This window comes from Gobio gobio (assembly GCF_949357685.1).
Source record: "Gobio gobio genome assembly, chromosome: 24".
Classification (NCBI taxonomy): Eukaryota; Metazoa; Chordata; class Actinopteri; order Cypriniformes; family Gobionidae; genus Gobio; species Gobio gobio.
The window spans coordinates 1,474,253-1,496,851 of record NC_137120.1 but is presented as its reverse complement, the minus strand read 5'-3'; the positions used below and the strand labels follow the sequence as shown (position 1 = coordinate 1,496,851).

At 41.2% G+C, this 22,599-nt stretch overlaps 2 protein-coding genes across 5 annotated transcripts in view; one reads left to right on the top strand and one right to left on the bottom strand.

Annotated features, from left to right (window-relative positions):
- Window positions 1–459: 459 nt before the first annotated feature.
- On the top strand, window positions 460–9,527 carry dram2b (DNA-damage regulated autophagy modulator 2b). Of its 4 annotated transcripts, none has more exons than XR_013815922.1 (9): window positions 480–680; window positions 1,161–1,404; window positions 1,480–1,547; window positions 1,617–1,759; window positions 4,646–4,823; window positions 6,230–6,312; window positions 6,390–6,482; window positions 8,067–8,251; window positions 9,314–9,444. XR_013815922.1 is itself a non-coding variant. In XM_079808474.1 (8 exons), exons 2-8 carry the CDS (start codon window positions 1,274–1,276, stop codon window positions 8,175–8,177), a joined length of 807 nt encoding a protein of 268 aa, XP_079664600.1. In that variant the 5' UTR covers window positions 460–680; window positions 1,260–1,273; the 3' UTR covers window positions 8,178–9,444. The 4 variants fall into 4 exon arrangements, 2 of the variants coding, with proteins under 2 accessions (XP_079664600.1, XP_079664601.1); XR_013815923.1 differs by having other exon boundaries at window positions 484–680; window positions 1,260–1,404; XM_079808474.1 differs by having other exon boundaries at window positions 460–680; window positions 1,260–1,404; window positions 8,067–9,444.
- A 1,054-nt stretch (window positions 9,528–10,581) lies between these two features.
- dennd2db (DENN/MADD domain containing 2Db) overlaps window positions 10,582–22,599 on the bottom strand; it is a 26,967-nt gene continuing 14,949 nt past the window's right edge. The window contains 6 exon segments of the mRNA XM_079808473.1: window positions 10,582–10,811; window positions 14,697–14,930; window positions 16,674–16,755; window positions 17,724–17,774; window positions 18,174–18,230; window positions 18,232–18,346. Of these exon segments, the coding sequence (XP_079664599.1) occupies window positions 10,723–10,811; window positions 14,697–14,930; window positions 16,674–16,755; window positions 17,724–17,774; window positions 18,174–18,230; window positions 18,232–18,346 (628 nt within the window). The 3' untranslated portion in view covers window positions 10,582–10,722.

Genomic DNA, 22,599 nt, shown 5'->3' with positions numbered 1-22,599 from the left:
GGTTTTTTTTTTTTAAGTACTTCAGCAAAAGTTCACTTACCCAATTTGCAAAAGTACAGCTGGAATGGAACAGAATCTTTGGAGAAAATGATCAACTGTTTATATCGAGGATGAATATTGTAAATTGTTCACAATTTTGATGTTTAAATCTCATAATTATAACTGTTTAAGTACTAATATCTACATTTCTTGTCATGTCATAATTATAATTTGACAAAAGCGTGTTTTTTTCCCTGTGTGGCTGAAATGGGCTTCCATAAATAACACCACAGTACTTAATGTTGGTAAAATACGCCTCTGTGTTTTCCCTCTATGCGTTTTTACAACATATGCCGATAAATAAAAGCAAATAGGGAGGTATTTATTAAAAAATCTCAACTTGTGTACGCAATATTTAGCCAAAATCGCAATATTATTGTACTGAGGAGAATTTTTCCCGCGCTGGCGACCCGCCGAGATGCTTCACATCCGGGTTCTCCGCGCGGGTCATGTGAGAGTGCGCGAGACACTAACGGAAGGAAAACAACAGGAACGAAATGAATTCTGACCATTAAACGAATTAACAGGATAGAGAAACATTAAATAATGAAATATTACCGTTAACAAAGATATAAAGTGTTTCAGAGGGGATTTAAAATGTTTTGTTCGGACTGAGGGATGATCGTCTGTTTGATTGACAGGTAAAGCTGTTCCTCACTGACGCTTCATCATGATATTAAATCATAATTATGACATTTAAATCAGATTGTTTTTATACTTAATGCAGTTTTAAACGAGACATTAGCAGTAATACAGTATCCAGAAAAAAATGTCACTTTCTTTATCTGTAATAGAAAGTGAAACCAAAGAAATCTGTAGTGAAACATTTGCTTTACATTTGAATGAATTAGACTTTTTGGTTTATTAAAATCTCTCTCTCCCAAAAAAGAAAAAAACCTTGAAGAATTGTAGCATCATTAAAATTAATATAAGTATCATGCAAATGCCATGGGACTGATTACCATATTCATATTCCATACGGGGTTGCCATGATCAAATGTCAATGAAGTAAAAAGTTTATGACATAAACAACATAACTTCTTTTTAACAGTTCTTCAACTTCTTCCTCAAGTTTTAGTGTGTGTGGATTGTTTTATGTAACATTCATGTGCTCACCGCAGAAGTGAAAAGCAGAAACTCGCCCAGAATACCCATGATGCTCTCTGCTGGAGCGAGAAGAGGAACCAGCCGGTTGTAATAATCCGAGGCGTGTGTTGCAGGAAGGCGCTCAGACATGTGGTGGTTCCAGGAGGGATTGTGCGCCCTGCCCGCGGTGCTGGTCATCTGGACCGCCGCCACCTTCATCTTCGCTTACATCACGGCCGTCATACTGAGACACGTGGACCCGCTGGTCCCCTACATCAGGTGAGCCGACGAGACGCATCATCACGTGACAGTGCGACCTTCGACCTCTGAACGTGTTTTGTGTTGCGCTTGCAGTGACACCGGGACCATGGCGCCGGAGAGATGCGTGTTTGGACTCATGCTCAATGTGTCGGCCTTCTTAGGTACGGAAAGCCTGATGACCTCTGACCTCACAGTGTTTCGGTGATGCAATGTTGCGTGTTCTCTTGCAGGTGTCGCTACGATGTACGTGCGCTATAAGCAGGTTCAGGCCCTCGCGGGCGTTGACGACGCTCGTCTGAAGCGCATCAATCGCCTGGGACTCGTTCTGGGCTGCGGCAGCTCCTTCGGGATGTGCGTCGTCGCAAACTTCCAGGTACGTACACGCCGCGCTTCGGACCAACGCTAACGTTCGACATTTTGATTTAGCAAAATAGTGCACAAATCGAAATGGTTGGCCAGTTTTATTATGGCGGCATGCGAATGTGTGTGTCGTCTGAGCTAATTTAATTAAAATTAATTAACTAATTTAATTTAAAATTTAATTTAAATGTTTATCGCACTGAATTTTATCATTATGAAATAATCATTATGGAAGCTTGTTCCCGCCACAGAATAAAACATTTAAAAAGATAATTCTGACTTTAATATCACGCAATTATGACTTTAACTATAATTAAAATTTTCTCGCAATTGTGAATTTATATCACGCAATTCTGACTTTATTCAATTCAATTCAATTCAAATTTATTTGTATAGCGCTTTTCACAATACACATTGTTTCAAAGCAGCTTTACAGAAAGTGCATTTCATAAATGTACATTGAAAAATGTTAGAAAGAGAATGTTAAAGAAAAATGTTAGAATAAGTTAATCAATAATGTATTAATTTAGGCCATAACAACGCTGGCGTTGAGTCGTCTCTTCACAGGCGTCGAGTCGTCTCATCACAGGTGTTGGGGCATCTGAAGTCTCCATCAGAGGCTGATACAAACTGGAGCTGACGAACAAGTGTCCCGAGATAACAACAGAAAAGCAGATGGGAAATAATTAGCATAGCTGCTGTTCAGAATATTAATGCTTTTGATCCGATTTAACTGTAGTATAAAACGTATTTATAATGTGAATGCTTGGCTAAAGAGATGCGTCTTTAATCTAGTTTTAAACTGGGACAGCGAGTCTGAACCTCGAACAATATCAGGAAGACTATTCCAGAGTTTAGGAGCTAAATGTGAAAAAGCCCTCCCTCCTTTAGTGGACTTAGATATCCTAGGAATGACCAGAAGCCTCGAGTTTAGTGATCTTAAAGAGCGCGATGGATTGTAGGGCGATAGAAGATCCGTTAAATACACTGGAGCTAAACCATTTAGGGCTTTATAGGTCAGTAGCAATACTTTGTAATTGATACGGAACTTCACAGGTAGCCAGTGTAGAGATGATAAAATTGGTGTTATATGATCATATTTTCTTGACCTAGTAAGAACTCTAGCAGCTGCGTTTTGGACTAACTGTAGCTTGTTTATTGAGGATGCAGGACAACCAGCTAATAAAGCATTACAGTAATCTAGTCTCGAGGTCATGAATGCATGAACTAACTTTTCTGCATCAGAAATAGATAGCATGTTACGTAGCTTAGCAATGTTTCTAAGGTGGAAAAATGCCGTTTTTGTAACATATGAAATATGATTTTCGAAAGACAAGTTGCGGTCTAATATAACACCCAGGTCTTTTACTGTAGTGGATAAAGTGACAGGACATCCTTCCAAGTTAAAGTTGTATTGTGAGAGGTTTTGTGGGCAGTTTTTTGGACCAATAAGTAATACCTCCGTTTTATCTGAATTTAATAGCAGAAAATGACACGTCATCCAGTATTTAATATCTTCAACACACGCTGTCAGTTTAGATAATTTAGCGTTTTCATCCGGTCGTGATGAAATATATAATTGAGTGTCATCAGCATAACAGTGGAAATTAATTCCATGTTTTCTTATAATATTACCTAGTGGCAGCATATATATAGAGAATAGCAGAGGGCCTAACACGGATCCTTGCAGCACCCCATAGTCTACTGACGTCATCTTTGATTTTTCCCCATTTAGACAGACAAAATGGTAGCGGTCTGATAAATACGATCTGAACCAGTTTAATGCCTGTCCCTGAACACCAGTGTAATTTTGAAGTCGATCTAAGAGTTTTTTATGATCTATAGTATCAAACGCAGCACTAAGATCGAGTAGAACTAGTATTGAGATACAGCCTTGGTCAGAAGCTAGAAGTAAATCATTTGTGATTTTAACGAGCGTGGTTTCTGTGCTGTGATGCGGCCTGAATCCTGATTGAAATTTTTCATAGATATCATTTTCTTGCAAGAAAGCGCACAATTGAGCGGACACAACTTTTTCTAGTATTTTAGACATGAATGGAAGATTTGAAATTGGTCTGTAATTTGCTAGGTTATTATGATCTAATTGTGGCTTCTTAATGAGAGGCTTTATGACTGCCAACTTGAATATTCTTGGAACATGACCTAAAGATAAAGACGAGTTAATAATATTGAGAAGAGGCTCTTCCACTACAGGTAGCAACTCTTTCAGTAGTTTAGTGGGTATTGGATCTAATAAACATGTTGTTGGTTTAGATGCAATGATAAGTTTATTTAGCTCTTCCTGTCCTATAGTTGTAAAGCGGTGTAGTAGTTCTTGAGGGGCGATAGTTGCGGTTGAATCATAAGACATCATTAAAGATTGTACATTTACAATTTTGTTTCTGATGCTTTCTATTTTCTCAGTGAAGAAGTTCATAAAATCATTACTACTAAACTGTAACGGAATATTTTGTTCAGGCGATGCTTGTTTATTTGTTAGTCTAGCCACAGTGTTAAATAAAAACCTTGGGTTATTTTGGTTATTTTCTATTAGTTTGCGGAGATGCTCAGCTCTGGCTGCTTTTAGGGCCTTTTTATAACGTGACATACTATCTTTCCACGCGATTCTAAAGACCTCTAAATTAGTATGTTTCCATTTACGCTCTAAGTTACGAGTTTCTCTCTTGATAACATGTGTAGCACTGTTGTACCATGGTGCTTTAGTTTTCTCTCTAACCTTTTTTAATCTAATTGGTGTAACAATTTCTAATGTACTAGAGAAAATGGTGCTCATACTGCTAGTCATTTCCTCTAGTTCATCTGTTCATCTTTATAACTATGATTCAATTTTTTTTGCAATTGCCTAACCCTAACTAACCCTCGCACTGAATTTTCCCAGAAAACCACTCTGTTCTCGATGCATCTGGTGGGCGCCGTGCTGACGTTTGGCGTGGGCGCGCTCTACATCTTCGTCCAGACGCTGCTGTCGTACCTCATGCAGCCGCACGTCCACAGCAAAACCATGTTCTGGACGCGGCTGAGTGTCGGCGCTTGGACGTTGGCGAGCATCATCAGCAGTATCCTTCACCCGCTGCATGCTGGGAAACGTAGCGTTGAATGTGGTTTCATAGATATCCATAATAAAGGCTAGATGTCTCGTCCGCTCCTGGCGGCCATCTTGTCTCAGTCAGCTCGCTCACTCATTGTGTTTTAATGGTGCTTGCACTTTTTAAATAACCAGAACTTGCTCAATTTTCTACCGATTTTCAAACTGTTTGGTTTGTTATAAACGTCAGAGATGTAGTTATGACACTGCACACTTATGAAAAATTATTCATAATTTGTTCAAGCGTCCATAATTATAGCCACGTTAATAACGTTTGTAAGAAACCGAACCATTTGTAAATCCGTCCAGATTTCAGTGAGATAAGAGTATTTGTGTTCAGATCAGGAGCCCTGCCTGAGACAAGATGGCCGCCGCTGATGCCGTTATGCTGCGTTCACACCAAACGCGAATAGAGCATCAAAATCGCGTCTAGTTTCACGCGCGAACATTTTGAATGCATTCGCGCGTCTGCGGCGAATTGGACGCGCATAGAAATCGAGCGCTGGAAGCGAAATAGACGTTCGTTCAAGGCACTCCTGGAGAAATATGTCATAAAACACCACTGCCTCTTTTCATTTTCATTAAAAAACATATTAAACACTAATAGCCACACAAATGTGGTCCAGGCAACTCCTACATTATCTTCACTGCATGTATATTTAAATATCCTTCAAAATATAAAGTTATGAAACTTATGCCCTCAGTCAAAACGATTTGGCAGACAACAAATGATGATTCATGAGAGCAAAGATCGGCCGTTAGATCCACACAAGATGCAGCACTACAGGCCATCAGAGCCAGCGGCAGACGGAGAAGGACTGTCTGAGGAAAGGCTGCTCTCGCTGGGGTTAATGAGCGCTGAGCGCCGCTGATCGCCTGGATCTCACAACTCCAAAAACACACGATTATTATTTTTAAATAGGCGCTATCTTCATAAATAAACCACAGATTTGAGCTTTAAACAACTACATTCTCAACTGAAAAAGTCTTAAAACTACATTTTGTGACACAATAGTAGTATTTTTAAATTATGCAGGGTTTCTCATCGTCACTTCATCATGTGACCGCAGCGAGCAGGCTCCTGATTGGTTAACGCGGCGCAAATTTACGCCAAAGTTCAAAATTTTCAACTCGGCCGTCAGACGTGAATTCGCTTGAAACGCGTGAATGCACAAAAAGCACCATTCCTGTGTAACGCGTCCAATTCACGCTGCGCGAAACACGCCTTCCGCGCGCGCCTTTCCATTGACTTAACATTGAAATCACTCGTGCCAGATGCTCTAATCACGTTTGGTGTGAACGCAGCATTAGAGGCTCCGCCGTAAGACATCTGGCCTTTATTGTGTATATCTAGGGTTGTTTCCTTGACTCGCCCAGTGTTCGTGTCGTCCGTGATCATGTACAGCACTCTGCGCGGAGTCGAGGTCAACAAGAAGCTCCACTGGACGCCCGGAGAACCCGTGAGTCCAACCTCCCGCCGCAGCGTTAGCGTTAGCGTTAGCGTGTGTTGCGTGTCTCTGACGGCTGTGTTTTTCAGGGTTTCACGCCGCACATCATCAGCACCATTTCTGAGTGGTCTCTGGCGCTGTCCTTCGTCAGCTTCTTCCTCACCTACATACGAGACTTCAAGGTAAGCCTCTCGCCTCAGATCAGGGCTCATGTTGACTGCCATTTTTGATTTAGTTTTAGTCATATTTTAGTCACCTGAATTATTTTTAGTTTTAGTCTAGTTTTAGTCGACTAAATCTTACATAACCGACTGACACTTGAACTGACATTTTGACATCATTTTGTTTTTGACATTAAAAATACACGAAAGAGCTCAATTCACTTTTTTAAAAACATCTGTATAGTTTTTATAACTTTGTATTTCTGTTTTAGTCAGTATATCAGGTTAAGCTAAAGCTACAAATACGTTTGTTTATTTATTTATTTTTATTTAATATATTTAATTTCAAGTAATGAAGATTGTTTTAATGGTTTTAGTGAACTATTATAACCCTGATACTTTATTGAATATGTGTCTAATACTGGTCTTTCCTCCTGACTATGAATTAAATGGGAATTAAATTAAATACAGTTTATTGTGTAAGCAAAAACGAATATATAATGCGTGACTTTTAATGATAAACCAGCTGGAAATACACCAGGACTCTTATTTTGAAATGTCTGCGCCTCTATTGCAGTTGCAGGAGCTCATTCAAGTTCAGATGAGGAGATAAATATGCATTATTACAACCGTCTAAAACATATTACTATATAAACATCATAAAGTCATTATTCATCAGCATTAGTTCATAAACACTGGTCTGGCATAAATGTGTGTTATTGATTGATTGAGCCGCTCTGGAGCTGGATTGGGTGTGTGTGTGTGTGTTTGTGTGTGTTATTGATTGATTGAGCCGCTCTGGAGCTGGATTGGGTGTGTGTGTGTGTGTGTGTGTGTGTGTGTGTGTGTGTGTGTGTGTGTGTGTGTGTGTGTTATTGATTGAGCCGCTCTGGAGCTGGATTGGGTGTGTGTGTGTGTGTGTGTGTGTGTGTGTGTGTGTTATTGATTGATTGAGCCGCTCTGGAGCTGGATTGGGTGTGTGTGTGTGTGTGTGTGTGTGTGTGTGTGTGTGTGTGTGTGTGTGTGTGTGTGTGTTATTGATTGAGCCGCTCTGGAGCTGGATTGGGTGTGTGTGTGTGTGTGTGTGTGTGTGTGTGTGTGTGTGTGTGTGTGTGTGTGTGTGTGTGTTATTGATTGATTGAGCCGCTCTGGAGCTGGATTGGGTGTGTGTGTGTGTGTGTGTGTGTGTGTGTGTGTGTGTGTGTGTGTGTGTGTGTGTGTGTTATTGATTGAGCCGCTCTGGAGCTGGATTGGGTGTGTGTGTGTGTGTGTGTGTGTGTGTGTGTGTGTGTGTGTGTTATTGATTGAGCCGCTCTGGAGCTGGATTGGGGGTGTGTGAGCCGTGTTGACATCAGTTCTGACCCCATCTCTGCCCTAATCGTCCCTCACTAACATTCTCCTCTTGTTTTATTTGTTGACGAAAATGACAGCAAGTTTTCGTCATAGTTTTTGTCATCCAACACTAGTTTTTATTTAGTTATTGTCTAATTTTCGTCAGTGAAAAAAGGTTGTTGACGAAAATTATTGGTCAACGAAATGAACAGTGCCTCAGACGTGTGTGTGTGTGTGTATGTGTGTGTGTGTGTGTGTTCTCTCTCTCCGCAGAAGATCAATCTCCGAGCCGAGGCGCAGCTGCAGAGCGAACACCTGTACGACTCGCATCATCACCGGCCCGGTCCCTCAGAGACGTCGCCGCTGCTCGCCGGCAGCATCTGATCCCGCCAGGACAGAACCGCTCTAACGTCCAACTAACGTTTACACAACATTCACACAACCGTCTGTTAGCTTCAGTGATTTTAACCCTCTGGGGTTCTTCAATTATGGGTCACACTCGGGACCTTCGGGTCAAAAATGACCCCCATAGGAAATGGGAAATTGGCAAAAATATGAAAATACAGAGTTTTTTTGTGCATAAAATCTACAAATCGGCCAGGATGCAGAAAAAAAGACTCAACAGTGAAGATCTCTAAAACATCAAGAGTGCAAAACAGACACAAAACCAGACACAAAACTCACACACACACACTTATACACACAAAAACACACGCACAAAAAAACGTATATAACTATAATTTAAATTTTCTCGCAATTGCGAATTAATATCACGCAATTCTGACTAACTATAATTATACATTTCTCGCAATTGCGAATTAATATCACGCAATTCTGACTAACTATAATTATAATTTTCTCGCAATTGCGAATTAATATCACGCAATTCTGACTTTATAACTATAATTATACATTTCTCGCAATTGCGAATTAATATCACGCAATTCTGACTAACTATAATTTTCTCGCAATTGCAAATTATCACGCAATTCTGACTTTATAACTATAATTATACATTTCTCGCAATTGCGAATTAATATCATGCAATTCTGACTAACTATAATTATAATTTTCTCGCAATTGCGAATTAATATCACACAATTCTGACTTTATAACTATAATTATAATTTCCACAAATTAACGCGTGCCATTCCAAAAGCTAATTGTGTATAAGTGTGTGTGTGTGTTTTTTTGTCTGTTTTGCACTCTTGATGTTTTAGAGATCTTCACTGTTGAGTCTTTTTTTCTGCATCGTGGCTGATTTGTAGATTGTTTGCACAAAAAAACTCTGTATTTTCATATTTTTGCCAATTTCCCATTCATTTCCTATGGGGGTCCTTTTTGAGTTTCCGAGTGTGACTATTTTTTTTTTACGACCACTTAGGCTTTTAAAAAAAATGTTGGTGTTCATATACCAAGTACCAATAAAGTCACCAAGTTTCAGACCCTTCCGATGAAGCTACGATTTTTAACATTTTTTATTTAAAAAAATTGGGGTCAGAAATGACGAAGAGCCCCAGAGGGTTAATGCTGGTCTTTTACACTCATGTCTTATTGTCTGTTCTGTACTTTTGTTCTGGAATTGTTCATTTTTATACCACTGTAAAATGCTTCATTAAAACTAGCGTCAGCGTCAATTTTACGCAGAAGCATTTCTGGCTCATATTTCATAATCATTGTGTTATAAAAAATGTGTTATAATCATTATGGAAGCTTGTTCCCACCACAGAATACATTTAAAAAAAAAAGATATTTCTGACTTTAATATCACGCAATTCTGACTTTATAATTATAATTTTTTCGCAATTGCGAGTTAATATCACACAATTCTGACTTTATAACTATAATTAAAAAATGTTCGCAATAGCAAATTAATATTATTCAATTCTGACTTTATAACTAATTATAATTTTTGCGCAATTATGAATTTATATTATGCAATTCTGACTTTATAATTATAATTTGCTATTGCAAATTAATATTGCGCAATTCTGACTTTATAACTATAATTAAAAATTGCAATTGCAAATTAATATTGCGCAATTCTGACTTTATAACTATAATTCAAATTTTTCCGCAATTGTGAGTTTATATCACGCAATTCTGACTTTAACTATAATTACAATTTTCTCACAATTTTGAATTTATATTACGCAATTCTGACTTTATAACTATAATTTTTTTTTAAATCGCAATTGCAAATTAATATTACGCAATTCTGACTTAATAACTATAATTTAAATTCTCGCAATTGCGAATTAATATTACGCAATTCTGACTATAACTAATTTAAATTCTCGCAATTGAGAATTAATATTACGCAATTCTGACTTTATAACTATAATTTTCTCTTAATTGCGAATAATCACGCAATTCTGACTTTATAACTATAATTATAATTTTTCCGCAAAAGCGAGTTAACATCACGCAATTCTGACTTTAACTATAATTCTGATTTTCTCGCAACTGCGAATTAATATCACGCAATTGACTTTTTCCGCAATCGAGTTCATATTATGTAATTTTGACTACAACTCGCAATTTTGACTTTATCTATAATTCTGATTTTCTCGCAATTGCGAATTAATATCACTGAAAATTGAAAGAAAAAATGTCAGAATTGTAAGATAAAAAGTCACAATTGGCTTTTTTATTTTTTATTGCGTGCAGAAACGAGCTTCTGTACATCAAACAGAATCCGCCGGACGTGAGTTCGGGGTTAACGTGTTTAATTGGAGGAAGGCTTCAGTATAACATCAGGAGATTCACTCACACGCAACAGCATCTGGAGCTTCACTTTAGATTTTATTACATTAAAACAACACACAAATAAAGAGCATTAAATACTGAGCACTGATGGCCTGAGGTATGAGTTACACCACCACACCTCCGGCCTTCATCCTCTCCTTCCTCTTCCTCTCATGATGAGTTACACCACCACCCCTCGCACCCCTCCGGCCTTCATCCTCTCCTTCCTCTTCCTCTCATGATGCTCCAACACCTTCCGCTGGAAGAACCCTACATAGGGAACAGTGCTTGTGTTATTATCACTCCTCTGGGGTCTCAACTACAGCCTTTCTGGAAGTAAACCAGCCCTTGAAGCACTACAGCAGCTCATTTAACCACCATCATCTGACCCCTTCTCTTCAGGAGTTTCCAGAACATTCATTATTTCCGCTCAGGTTTGTGTTTTCTCTGTCATACAGCAGGGGGCGCTATGACAAACATTCACTTTCAAGGGTAAAAGACGAAGCATGCATGAGCTACAAAATGCCGGGTTGTTTCCACCCAAATTTGGGTCGAATATGGAATATTAGTCTAGCCTGATTCTAGTCAGAATATGAGTCTGATCTGCTCCATTGGGCTTTGATTATGGGCTGTTTCAACCCAACCAGGACAGAAAACGCCTCTGCTCAATTGGACAGACCTACAGCCAATCAGAGCACTGGAGTAAGAGACGTATGTCAACAGAAGAAGAGTACTGACACAACCCAGCATCTTTTAGAGTGTAGAATAAAGCATTTAAAAGCAGAGGGTGTGTTATTCTGTTGATATATGACATGTTCAGATATTCATACAACTAAATATTGTGGGACATTTTTGTGAAAATGATCAAAATGGCTGCCAACTTTAAAAAAAAAAAATGCTGGTGTGGAAAGAGTTAATTTTTGGGAGAAAACTACACTACCCATGATGCCGTGCAGAAAATCCACCAATCAGAGTCGAAACATACAAAATCTATTTAGCTCCGCCCAAATGACATAAAGTCGATCTCCTTACACTCTCAAAATACTTAAATATTTGAATATATGTGCATATTTTGCAATAAACTTAAATATATATATAAAAAAAATCAACATTTTTAAATGAGCAGTTTTATTTTTCTCTATTGTGTTTAGTTTGGTTTCATTGATCGCAATGCTTCATGGGATTGTAGTTCTTTCCCTCGCTAAATATTCATATATGTCCTCGTAGCTGATTTACCCAAGACTTTATTAACCCTCTGGGGCTCTTCGCTCATTTCTGACCCACATTTTTTTAAATAAAAAATGTTAAAAATCGTAGCTTCATCGGAATGGTCTGAAACTTGGTGACTTTATTGGTACCTGGGGACTTGGGGACAGGATTCGAAACGTCTAAGTGGTCGTAAAAATAATAGTCCCACTCAGGACCTTCGGGTCAAAAATGACCCCCATAAGAAGTGAAAGGGAAATTGGCAAAAATATGAAAAGTTTTTTTGTGCATACAATCTACAAATCAACCAGAATGCAGAAAAAAAGGACAACAGTGAAGATCTCTAAAACATCAAGAGTGCAAAACAGACAAAAAAAAACACACACACACACACAATTAGCTTTTGGAATGGCACACGTTAATTTGTGTGTGCGTGTGTTTTTGTGTGTGTGTGTGAGTTTTTTTGTCTGTTTTGCACTCTTGATGAGATCCACTGTAGTGATAAAATGCTCAATGTGTCCACCGGATGGCACCGATTTCATTTAAAAAATTGCTTTCATGAGGCCTAGGCTTGACTCTAAAATGAAATACAGCTTTAATAAAAAAATTATATATATATATATATATATTTTTTTTATTTTTTTTTTAATTCAATGGGAAAAAATGGGTCATAATTATTGCATAAATATTAATTATAAATCATGAAATTATCTCAAAACACCAAAAAAGAAAAGAAAAAATATTATTTAACAAAAAAATATAATTTCATTGATTTTCCTCAAATCTTTTTTATCTTAATCCCGCCCGCTGGGTCATTTTTGACCTGAAGCTCCAGAGTGTGAGCCATAAATGAAGAACCCCAGAGGGTTAAACCCTTATGGGAAACCAATGGGGATAAACACGGGCCAACCAGAACTCAGAGTACACGATTTCAGTGAAATGATTGGGAATGATTATGCATTATGGTTTCTAAGTAAAACGATTGATTTTGCATTAATAAACGCCCCCAAAAGAACCCAAAGACATTCATACAACAAAATATTCTGGGAGAAAATTATCAAAATGGCTGGCAACTTAAAAAAAAAAATGCTGGTGTGGAAAGAGTTAACTTAATTTTATGGGAGAAAACTACACTACCCATGATGCCGTGCAGAAAATCCACCAATCAGAGAGTCGAAACTTTGCATTAATAAACGCCCCCATAAAAACCCAAAGCCCGCGATCCTAAGGTCCTGTTTGGACCTTTGGGAGGTGAGGGTGGTGTGTGTACCGTTAGGGTGGTGTGTGTACCGTTAGGGTGGTGTGTGTACCGTTAGGGTGGTGTGTGTACCGTTAGGGTGGTGTGTGTACTGTTAGGGCGGTGTGTGTGTACCATTAGGGCGGTGTGTGTGTACCGTTAGGGCGGTGTGTGTACCGTTAGGGCGGTGTGTGTGTACCGTTAGGGTGGTGTGTGTACCGTTAGGGCGGTGTGTGTACCGTTAGGGCGGTGTGTGTACCGTTAGGGCGGTGTGTGTACCGTTAGGGCGGTGTGTGTGTACCGTTAGGGTGGTGTGTGTACCGTTAGGGTGGTGTGTGTACCGTTAGGGCGGTATGTGTGTACCGTTAGGGTGGTGTGTGTGTACCGTTAGGGCGGTGTGTGTACCGTTAGGGCGGTGTGTGTACCATTAGGGTGGTGTGTGTACCGTTAGGGTGGTGTGTGTACCGTTAGGGCGGTTGTGTGTGTACCGTTAGGGCGGTGTGTGTGTACCGTTAGGGTGGTGTGTGTACCGTTAGGGCGGTGTGTGTACCGTTAGGGTGGTGTGTGTACCGTTAGGGCGGTGTGTGTGTACCGTTAGGGTGGTGTGTGTACCGTTAGGGCGGTGTGTGTACCGTTAGGGTGGTGTGTGTACCGTTAGGGCGGTGTGTGTGTACCGTTAGGGCGGTGTGTGTACTGTTAGGGCGATGTGTGTACCATTAGGGCGGTGTGTGTGTACCGTTAGGGCGGTGTGTGTACTGTTAGGGTGGTGTGTGTACCGTTAGGGCGGTGTGTGTACCGTTAGGGTGGTGTGTGTACCGTTAGGGCGGTGTGTGTACCGTTAGGGCGGTGTGTGTACCATTAGGGTGGTGTGTGTACCGTTAGGGCGGTGTGTGTACCGTTAGGGTGGTGTGTGTACCGTTAGGGTGGTGTGTGTACCGTTAGGGCGGTGTGTGTACCGTTAGGGTGGTGTGTACCGTTAGGGCGGTGTGTGTACCGTTAGGGTGGTGTGTGTACCGTTAGGGCGGTGTGTGTACCGTTAGGGCGGTGTGTGTACTGTTAGGGTGGTGTGTGTGTACCGTTAGGGCGGTGTGTGTACCGTTAGGGCGGTGTGTGTACCGTTAGGGTGGTGTGTACCGTTAGGGCGGTGTGTGTACCGTTAGGGTGGTGTGTGTACCGTTAGGGCGGTGTGTGTACCGTTAGTGTACCGTTAGGGTGGTGTGTGTACCGTTAGGGCGGTGTGTGTACCGTTAGGGTGGTGTGTGTACTGTTAGGGCGGTGTGTGTGTACCGTTAGGGCGGTGTGTGTACCGTTAGGGCGGTGTGTGTACCGTTAGGGTGGTGTGTGTACCGTTAGGGGCGGTGTGTGTACCGTAAGGGTGGTGTGTGTACCGTTAGGGCGTGTGTGTACCGTTAGGGTGGTGTGTGTACCGTTAGGGCGGTGTGTGTACCGTTAGGGTGGTGTGTGTACCGTTAGGGTGGTGTGTGTACCGTTAGGGTGGTGTGTGTACCGTTAGGGTGGTGTGTGTACCGTTAGGGTGGTGTGTGTACCGTTAGGGCGTGTGTGTACCGTTAGGGCGGTGTGTGTGTACCGTTAGGGTGGTGTGTGTACCGTTAGGGTGGTGTGTGTACCGTTAGGGCGGTGTGTGTGTACCGTTAGGGCGGTGTGTGTGTACCGTTAGGGTGGTGTGTGTACCGTTAGGGCGGTGTGTGTACCGTTAGGGTTGGGCTGCATTTCCTCTTCCTGTATGAAGAGGTCGAACATCTGCGTCTGGACGAAGAGCTTGACGAAGCTCAGGTGTGACCGCTGCTCCACGGCCCTCAGGAAGCTCTTCTTCTGGAAGCGATGGCCGCTGCCGCTGCGCTGGAGGTGCCGGGAGAAGTGGCCCACGCTCTGGATGAAGACGGACAGGAAGGCCTCGGACACCAGCCGGTTCAGCTCCTCCGTGGCTGCGGAAGAACACAACAACAGGAAGTGGAGCGGGACTCTGACAGGAAGCGGCTTGAAAAAAAAAAACGCTGGCGTGGAAAGAGTTAACTTAATTTGTGGGAGAAAACTACATTACCCATGATGCCGTGCAGAAAATCCACCATTCAGAGAGTCGAAACATACAAAATCTATTTAGCTCCGCCCACTCCCATGAACTTGCAACGTCGATCTCCTTATGTGGCGTTCACACCGGACGCGATTCGCGCAAATAATTCATGCTAATCGCGTGAAGGTGGACGCTTGAACATTTTGAGTTTACTCGCTTCAATCGTGACATTCACTGCACAACAGACGTGATTCTCCTCATGGGCGGAGCTTCTGCCAGCGGCTCGTCTCAGTGAGAAATGTCTGACATGGGCTGTGTTTACACGTCTGTTTTTGTTAAAATCTACTGTTAATGTGTGACAAAACGTAGTTTTAAGACCTTTTTCAGTCGATAATGTAGTAGTTTAAAGCTCAAATGTGTGGTTTATTTATATAAAGAGTGCCTATTTGAACATGTGATCTGGTGTGTGTGTGTGTGTGTGTGTGTGTGTGTGTGTGTGTGTGTGTGTGTGAGCTCCAGTGGATCAGCGGCGCTCATTAACCCGGTGAGATCAGCCTTTCCTCAGCCAGTCCTTCTGCCGCTGGCTCTGATGTCTCTGTGGTGTGTGTGTGTGTGTGTGTGTGTGTGGTGTGTGTGTGTGTGTGTGTGTGTGTGTGTGTGTGTGTGTGTGTGAGCTCCAGTGGATCAGCGGCGCTCATTAACCCGGTGAGATCAGCCTTTCCTCAGCCAGTCCCTTCTGCCGCTGGCTCTGATGTCTCTGTGGTGTGTGTGTGTGTGTGTGTGTGTGTGTGTGTGTGTGTGTGTGTGTGTGTGTGTGTGTGTGTGTGTGTGTGTGTGTGTGTGTGTGTGAGCTCCAGTGGATCAGCGGCGCTCATTAACCCGGTGAGATCAGCCTTTCCTCAGCCAGTTCTTCTGCCGCTGGCTCTGATGTCTCTGTGGCGGCTCCAGATATAATTCGTCTTGTAACGGCCGATCTTTGCTCTCATGGATCTATAATTTGTTCCCTGGCAAATCGTTTAGACTGAAGGCAAAGAGAAGTTTCATTACTTTATATTTTTAGGCTATAACTGTACGTTGCAGTTGTAACGTTAGGCCCACTAGCGCTGACTTTGAATGTTTGACTGAATTATTTGTCTTTATTTCATGTATAGCTTATTATACCTTTTACTTATACTTTTGTATTATTGATCAAACATAAACTTGCATTTAACAAAAAGAGACTGGGTTGTGTTTCATGTCATTTAATGTTATCACAGTGATAATCATATTGTCTGAGCCAGATATTAATATACAGATTTTCTCCTCATTGTTGTCACTACTAGAGCAAGCTCCTGATTGGTTAAGCCAGAATGCCATTTCGCGTCTCTGCATTGACTTAACATGTAAATCACTCGCGCGAATCGCGTCCGGTTGTGAACGCAACCATTACACTCTCAAAATACTGAAATATTTGAATATATATGCATATTTTGCAATAAACTTAAATATATATATAAAAAAATCTAAATTTTTAAATGAGCATTTTTACATTTCTCTATTGTGTTTAGTTTGGTTACACTGATCGCAATGCTTCATGGGATTGTAGTTCTTTCCCTCACTAAATATTCATATATGTTCATATCTGATTGGATTTGAAGTCGTGATGTCCTGAACTCACAGGCGTGGGGTGTGCGCGCCGACAGGCTCGTCAGAAGCTCCGCCCTCAGTTTAGCGGGCAGGAGGGACTCCTCGTCACCAATCTGAAATCAAACAGTCGTTACGGTCTCTAGGGCGTTGCTATGGGGGTGCTAGGGTGCTAGTACTTTCAAAATAACAACATAAACCACAACAACTGTCATACTAGTCACTCACAATAATCAGACCTAATCAAGCCGAAGAGAACAAAGAGCTCTAGACCTATCGTGGTTGGCTAGGGTGTTGCTATACAGTGGATAATGTGTTCTACAGTTGCTAGAGTGTTTTTAACACGTTGCTATGTGGTTGCTAGGCTGTTCTGAGCTTGTTGCCATGGTGTGGGCCATTAAATTGTTGTGAGCAGTTGTTAGTGTACCGTTATCATGGTTGCTAGGGGGTTGCTATACTGTGGATAATGCATTCTACAGTTGCTAGAGTGTTTTTAACACGTTGCTATGTGGTTGCTAGGTTGTTCTGTGTTGTTGCCAGGGGTAGTGGGTATTAAGTTGTTGTGATTGGTTGTTTGGTGTACTGCAATAATGGTTGCTAGGACGTTTGCTATACAGTGGATAATGCACTCTACAGTTGCTAGAGTAGCTTTTAACACGTTGCTATGTGGTTGCTAGGTTGTTCTGTGTTGTTGCCATGGTGCGGCCATTAAATTGTTGTGAACAGTTGTTAGTGTACTGATATTATGGGTGGTGTATAGGCTATTGTTGGACGGTTGCTTAGTTGTTTTAATAAGTTTTTAGCTCACTGCTGTTCGGTTGCTAGGATGTTATGGGTGATCCCTCAGTTTGGTATGCACTGGCTGGTTTGCCAGAGTGTTGCTATGCAGTTACTTAGATGTTCTGATTGGTTTGCTAGAGTGACTGGAACAACAAACAAACAGCGCCTCAGGCAAACACAGTAATGAGACTCGTGTGAAACTTCATGAGAATAAATGAAATCAGAGTGACTGTGTGTGTGTGTGTGTTGTGTGTTGTGTGTGTGTGTGTGTGTGTGTGTGTGTGTGTGTGTGTGTGTGACTCACTCTTGTGATGAATCTAGTTTCTGCTCCATCCGACAGATCAACAATCATCAGCTGAGAAACACAAGCCGAGAATCATCAACATGAATAACACACACACACACACACACACACACACACACACACGTAGTGTTTTCATCTTTATATGGGGACTTTCCATAGGCGTAATGGTTTTTATACCGTACATACCGTATATTCTATCCCCCTACACTGCCCCTAAACCTAACCCTCACAGGAGACATTCTGCATTTTTTACATTTTCAAAAAACATCACTTAGTCTGATTTATAAGATGTTTTCCTCATGGGGGACCTAAAAATGTCCCCACAAAGGACGAGGATTTCGGATATTGCTATCTTTGTGGGGACATTTTGTCCCCATAACGTGATGATTACCAGTCCACACACACACACACACACACACACACACTGATGAGAGTAATCTGGGGACTGACGTCGCTGTGGTCCGTCAGCTGTCCCAGCATGCTCTTCTGCACCCCCAGCAGGTACGGCAGTGGGCGCCTCACACACGTCGATGAGAGCGGAGGGAACGGTGGAGATGAACGTGTGCTGCCACACGAACGGGTACAGGAGAGCAGCTACAGCGTGAAGAGCCTGCGACAGAGTGCTACACACACACACACACACACACACACATTAACACACACACACACACATTAACACACATTAACACACACACACACACACACACACACACACACACACATTAACACACATTAACACACACACACACACACACACACACACACACATTAACACACACACATTAACACACACACATTAACAAACACACATTAACACACACACACACACACACACATTAACACACATTAACACACACACACACACACACACATTACACACACACACACACACACACACACATTAATACACACACACACACACACACATTAACACACACACACACACACACACACATTAACACACACACACACACACACACACACATTAACACACACACATTAACAAACACACATTAACACACACACACACACACACACATTAACACACACACACACACACACACACACACACACACACACACACACACACACACACACATTAAACACACACACACACACACACACACATTAACACACACACACACACACACACACACCAGCGTTAATTTTGACAGAAAATGTTGATTTAGTTTTAGTCATATTTTAGTCGCCTGAATTGTTTTTAGTTTTAGTCTAGTGTTAGTCTCCTAAAATCTAATGAGTTTAGTTCAATTGTAATTGTAAAATCTCACATAACCGACTGACACTTGAACTGACATTTTGACATCATTTTGTTTTTGACATTAAAAATACACGAAAAGAGCTCAATTCACTTTTTTAAAAACATCTGTATAGTTTTTATAACTTTGTATTTCTGTTTTAGTCAGTATATCAGATTAAGCTAAAGCTACAAATACGTTTGTTTATTTATTTATTTATTTAATTTCAAGTAATGAAGATTGTTTTAATGGTTTTAGTGAACTATTATAAGTTTTAATGGTTTTAGTGAACTATTATAACCCTGATACTTTATTGAATATGTGTCAAATACTGGTCTTTCCTCCTGACTATGAATTAAATGGGAATTAAATTAAATACAGTTTATTGTGTAAGCAAAAAACGAATATATAATGCGTGACTTTTAATGATAAACAAGCTGGAAATACACCAGGACTCTATTTTGAAATGTCTGCGCCTCTGTTGCAGTTGCAGGAGCTCATTCAAGTTCAGATGAGGAGATAAATATGCATTATTACAACCGTCTAAAAACATATTACTATAAACATCATAAAGTATCATTGTCATTATTCATCAGCATTAGTTCATAAACACTGGTCTGGCATAAATGTGTGTTATTGATTGAGCCGCTCTGGAGCTGGATTGGGTGTGTGTGTGTGTGTGTGTGTGTGTGTGTGTGTTATTGATTGAGCCGCTCTGGAGCTGGATTGGGTGTGTGTGTGTGTGTGTGTCTGGTGTGTGTGTGTGTGTGTGGTGTTGTGTGTGTGTGTGTGTGTGTGTGTGTGTGTGTGTGTGTGTGTGTGTGTCTGTGTGTGTGTGTGTGTGTGTGTGTGTGTGTTATTGATTGATTGTGAGTCTGTAGGCCGTGTGTTTTCCAGCGGTTAGATCAGTTCTGACTCGATCTCTGCCCTAATCGTCCCTCACTAACATTCTCCTCTCGTTTTCATTTGTTGACGAAAATGACAGTTGATTTTCCTCATAGTTTTTGTCATCCAACACTAGTTTTATTTAGTTATCGTCTCGTTTTCGTCAGTGAAAAAAGTTCGTTGACGAAAATTATTGGTCAATGAAATTAACCCTGACACACACACATTAAAGGGTTAGTTCAGCCAAAACTGTAAATTGTGTGATTAATGACTGAGCCTCATGTGGTTGGACACCCGTCAGACCTCCGTTCATCTTCAGACACAAATGAAGATATTTTAGTGTAAATCTGATGCTCTGAAAGGCCTCCATTGGCTCAACTTTACACTCTCAAGACCCTTAAAAGACACTAAAGACTAAAGTTACAAAGTCCATCTCACTACAGCGGCTCTACAATAACTTTATGAAGACGAGAATAGTTTCTGTGCGCAAAAAAAAACCCTAAATAACGACTTATACAGGATTTTTCCTGCATTGAATTTTTTTTGGCGGCCGCTAAAGCCTTATTTGATGAGTTATTGTGATTTATGAGTGTAGAATAGATGACTGCTGCACTTGTGATACGGCCGTGTTAAATGAGTGACAGAGAACGAGCTGCTCCTCTCTCTCTCTCTCTCTCTCTCTTCTCTCTCTCTCTCTCTCTCTCTCTCTCTCTCTCTCTCTCTCTCTCTCTCTCTCTCTCTCTCTCTCTCGCTCTCTCTCTCTCTCTCTCTCTCTCTCTCTCTCTCTCTCTCTCTCTCTCTCTCTCTCTCTCTCTCTCTCTCTCTCTCTCATCTCTCTCTCTCTCTTCATATTTCACATATTAATCAAAATCAAAAGGTCGGAAGACCGAATCCATGTTGCACGTGCCGCATTCGGACACTTTTTTCCTTGAATTTCCGCTGGGTGTGAACTGCGCTCAACAAACGTTGACTCTTCTCTGACCAGCTGACATAAAACATACTTTCAATAAACGGGAAAACATTATATTCAGTTATGAAGTGTATTCTGTATTGACAGATCTTTCGCGATGTTCTACAGACGGGATTCGCACACAACGCGTCTGCTAATGTCCGATTCACGAACCAATGACTCCTTTGAATCGAATCATTTTAGCGACTGGTTAGAACAACTGATCCGTCCAACACTGAACGAACGAATCAGTTTATTCATTTACTTAGAACGCCTCTGAAAAGAGAACACAAGTGTGCTTACACAATTCAGCAAGAGTGTGGATAGTAGGAATTAGTTTAATCATCCACAGTCATTCAGCTTATTTATGTTGACAATGTGTAGTGAAATATAATTTAGTGTAGACTGGAGTGAGGTGAGACCAGAACAAAGTTGTTAGCAGGCTGATCATTTACTAAATTGTATATGGTAGAAAATAAGGCTATTTGTTAATTTTTTAATATTGATATACCAAAACAATTATCAGTAAATATTGTAAAAAATGAGGATCAAAAGAAACAAACATCAAGGTAGAGATCATACATAATATCAGATGTCAAAATAAGATAAGCAAAAATTACAAACGGTTTCTTTGCATTTATTTTAAATTTATTGTCAGTATTGCGCTCACAGATCCCGTAGGTAGAGGACTTTACTGTGTGTGTGGATGACCATGTCTGTCAGAAACCACCGAAGACCATTTTTGACCCAGGAAAACCCTGATAGATGACGACTTCAAAACACGGCATCATGAAGCTTCGAAGCGTTATGAATCAGTGAGTCGAATCATGATTCGGATCGTGTCAAACGCCAAACTGCTGACATTTGGCAATCCAAACCGCTGAATCGACTCACTGATTCATAACGCTCTGAACCGCTGAATCGACTCACTGATTCATAACGCTCTGACTGCTGAATCGACTCACTGATTCATAACGCTCTGAACCGCTGAATCGACTCACTGATTCATAACGCTCTGAACCGCTGAATCGACTCACTGATTCATAACGCTCTGAACCGCTGAATCGACTCACTGATTCATAACGCTCTGAACGCTGAATCGACTCACTGATTCATAACGCTCTGAACCGCTGAATCGACTCACTGACTCATAACGCTCTGAACCGCTGAATTGACTCACTGATTCATAACGCTCTGAACCGCTGAATCGACTCACTGATTCATAACGCTCTGAACCACTGAATCGACTCACTGATTCATAACGCTCTGAACTGCTGAATCGACCCACTGATTCATAACGCTCTGGACTGCTGAATTGACTCACTGATCATACGCTCTGAACCGCTGAATCGACCCACTGATTCATAACGCTCTGGACTGCTGATCGACTCACTGATTCATAACACTCCGAACCGCTGAATTGACTCACTGAATCATAACGCTCTGAACCGCTGAATCGACTCACTGATTCATAACGCTCTGAACCGCTGAATCGACTCACTGATTCATAACGCTCTGAACGCTGAATCGACTCACTGATTCATAACGCTCTGAACCGCTGAATCGACTCACTGACTCATAACGCTCTGAACCGCTGAATTGACTCACTGATTCATAACGCTCTGAACCGCTGAATCGACTCACTGATTCATAACGCTCTGAACCACTGAATCGACTCACTGATTCATAACGCTCTGAACCGCTGAATCGACCCACTGATTCATAACGCTCTGGACTGCTGAATCGACTCACTGATTCATAACACTCCGAACCGCTGAATTGA